This window comes from Nicrophorus vespilloides, unplaced genomic scaffold (assembly GCF_001412225.1).
Source record: "Nicrophorus vespilloides isolate i.1.1-1 unplaced genomic scaffold, Nicve_v1.0, whole genome shotgun sequence".
NCBI classification, from domain to species: Eukaryota; Metazoa; Arthropoda; class Insecta; order Coleoptera; family Silphidae; genus Nicrophorus; species Nicrophorus vespilloides.
This window is the reverse complement of record NW_017096755.1, coordinates 949-2,881: the sequence shown is the minus strand read 5'-3', so window position 1 is coordinate 2,881 and position 1,933 is coordinate 949. Positions and strand designations below refer to the sequence as shown.

The 1,933-nt window shown below is 32.4% G+C and overlaps 1 protein-coding gene across 1 annotated transcript in view; it reads right to left on the bottom strand.

Annotated features, from left to right (window-relative positions):
* Positions 1 to 758: 758 nt before the first annotated feature.
* The window catches only part of LOC108558066, a gene marked incomplete in the record, with an annotated part of 1,344 nt that continues 169 nt past the window's right edge, over positions 759 to 1,933 (bottom strand). Inside the window, 6 exon segments of the mRNA XM_017914871.1 lie at positions 759 to 1,037; positions 1,102 to 1,309; positions 1,374 to 1,429; positions 1,486 to 1,614; positions 1,672 to 1,799; positions 1,859 to 1,933. Coding sequence (XP_017770360.1) covers positions 840 to 1,037; positions 1,102 to 1,309; positions 1,374 to 1,429; positions 1,486 to 1,614; positions 1,672 to 1,799; positions 1,859 to 1,907 — 768 coding nt within the window.

The window sequence follows — 1,933 nt, the reverse complement described above, 5'->3', positions numbered from 1 at the left end:
ATTTTTATGGTAGTCGGGATTTCGAAATAGTGGGGATTTTGATTGTCGGGATTATGGTCGTCGGGATTTTAACATAGTCGGGATTTCAAGCGTCGGGATTTTAATACAGTCGGGATTTCGATACACTCGGGCTTTCAAACGTCGGGATTTCAATAGACGGTCTTTCGGTTGTCGGGCATGCGATATAGACCCGTGTGTAGAGGTGTTTCATAGACAGAGGTGAAGTTTTTTTTAGCAGAAGAAGGAATGAACTATTTAATGTAATTAGTAGTTATTTTTTATTATGATTATAGTCTAGAAGTTAACTAGTTAAACACAAACCAAATCGAAGAACTGTAGAAATTGAAGCTGGTGTTAAAATGTACAGTTTGTACCTTGTTAAGTGACATTAAAAAAATATACTTCAGATATTATGGTGAGTACACACTTACTAAATATGTTTCTAATGTAAAGTTTACTATAAACAAAACATGAAATTTTATAGATAGAAGTCCTTTATAAATGTATGTCTAGTAATTTTTGTTATGATTACATTCTTAACTTGTACTTACACTAAGCAAAAAGAATAATTGTAGGAAACACTTTTAGTTATTAAAACAAATTAATTCTACTAATTTATATGACTAATGTCTTAAAATTAACAAAAGTCAAGAGAATTTCTTATTTTTTTCATTAAGATTTTTGAAAGTTAATGTTAATTAATATAGTAATTATATAGTTTAATAGTAGGAAACGAAAAATCATAAATAAGACATGAATATAATACTAGTATTTATGCAATATATTTATTTGCAAAGCTATATCGAATATATAAAAGCAATCGTTGTTAACAAATCATTTCAATTGTAAGGGCACAAAACAGAGTCGTGTTTGTCGGAAACCAACTGAGCGTGTTCAACCAAATTGAGGCTGTATTTTCCATTTTTTGAAGTACTTTCCGGTCCATTCAAAGCGTAATCCCTTATGAATTTGACGGTTAACGTCAAATCGAATACGGACATCGTCAACCTATGACCCCAAGCAACCAGTCCTAGAGGCTGTAAAATAATACAAAATTTATTTAAAAAGCTGAAAACTTCATAAAAAATTGAAATTGTATACTCTATCAGGAGTTAAATCGGAATTGGAGGAGATGACGTGCTTGTACAAGCAACTCTTCACAACCCTCTTCATAGCCCTGACTTCGTTCTTATCGGCGCAAGGATGGTACAGCATGGTCACAGCTCCGTGCTCCAAGTTATGCAACCAACGTTGCTTAGGTAAAAAGGTATACTCTCCGAATTTAGCCCACAAAGGTCTATGTGATCCACTGAAAATTAACTTAATTTAAGTAATTCTTAGTTTTGCATTAATTGACTAATATTTATACTTACAAAGTAGGAATCTTGTGCTTATATCTAATCACATTATCCATACACAAATGATGTGCCTATAAACAAATGACCAATTTAATAACAAATGGATACAATGCAAAATTGTTCTTACATTATATCCTTTAGGAATGGCTTCGTGCTCTAAAATTGGATGCACATTGTAATTAGGTGCATACAAAGCTCTGTTATCGAAGCAAGTAAAGTTCATTGGGCTTCCATCATAATCAACATCCAATCTACTCTGTAATAATAATAATACAATTTTAATAACAATTCCATGATAAATTAATAAACTGACTTCTCCATCATCACAGGCTGAATTGGGAATTCCCATTTTGATACCATGCTTCTTGTCATACAAATTGACTAGTGGATCATTAGGTCCAGGAAAATACTTCCCAGTCCATGCTTCCTCTTCCTCTGCAACTGCACAAAAACAATCTATTAACAAGAAAAGAACAGTATATGTATGTTGATTAACTTACTAGCAGAGATGACAATGAAAAATACTACTGTAAATGCAAACTTGAACATATCTCTCAGCTGTCCTTCCTAATACT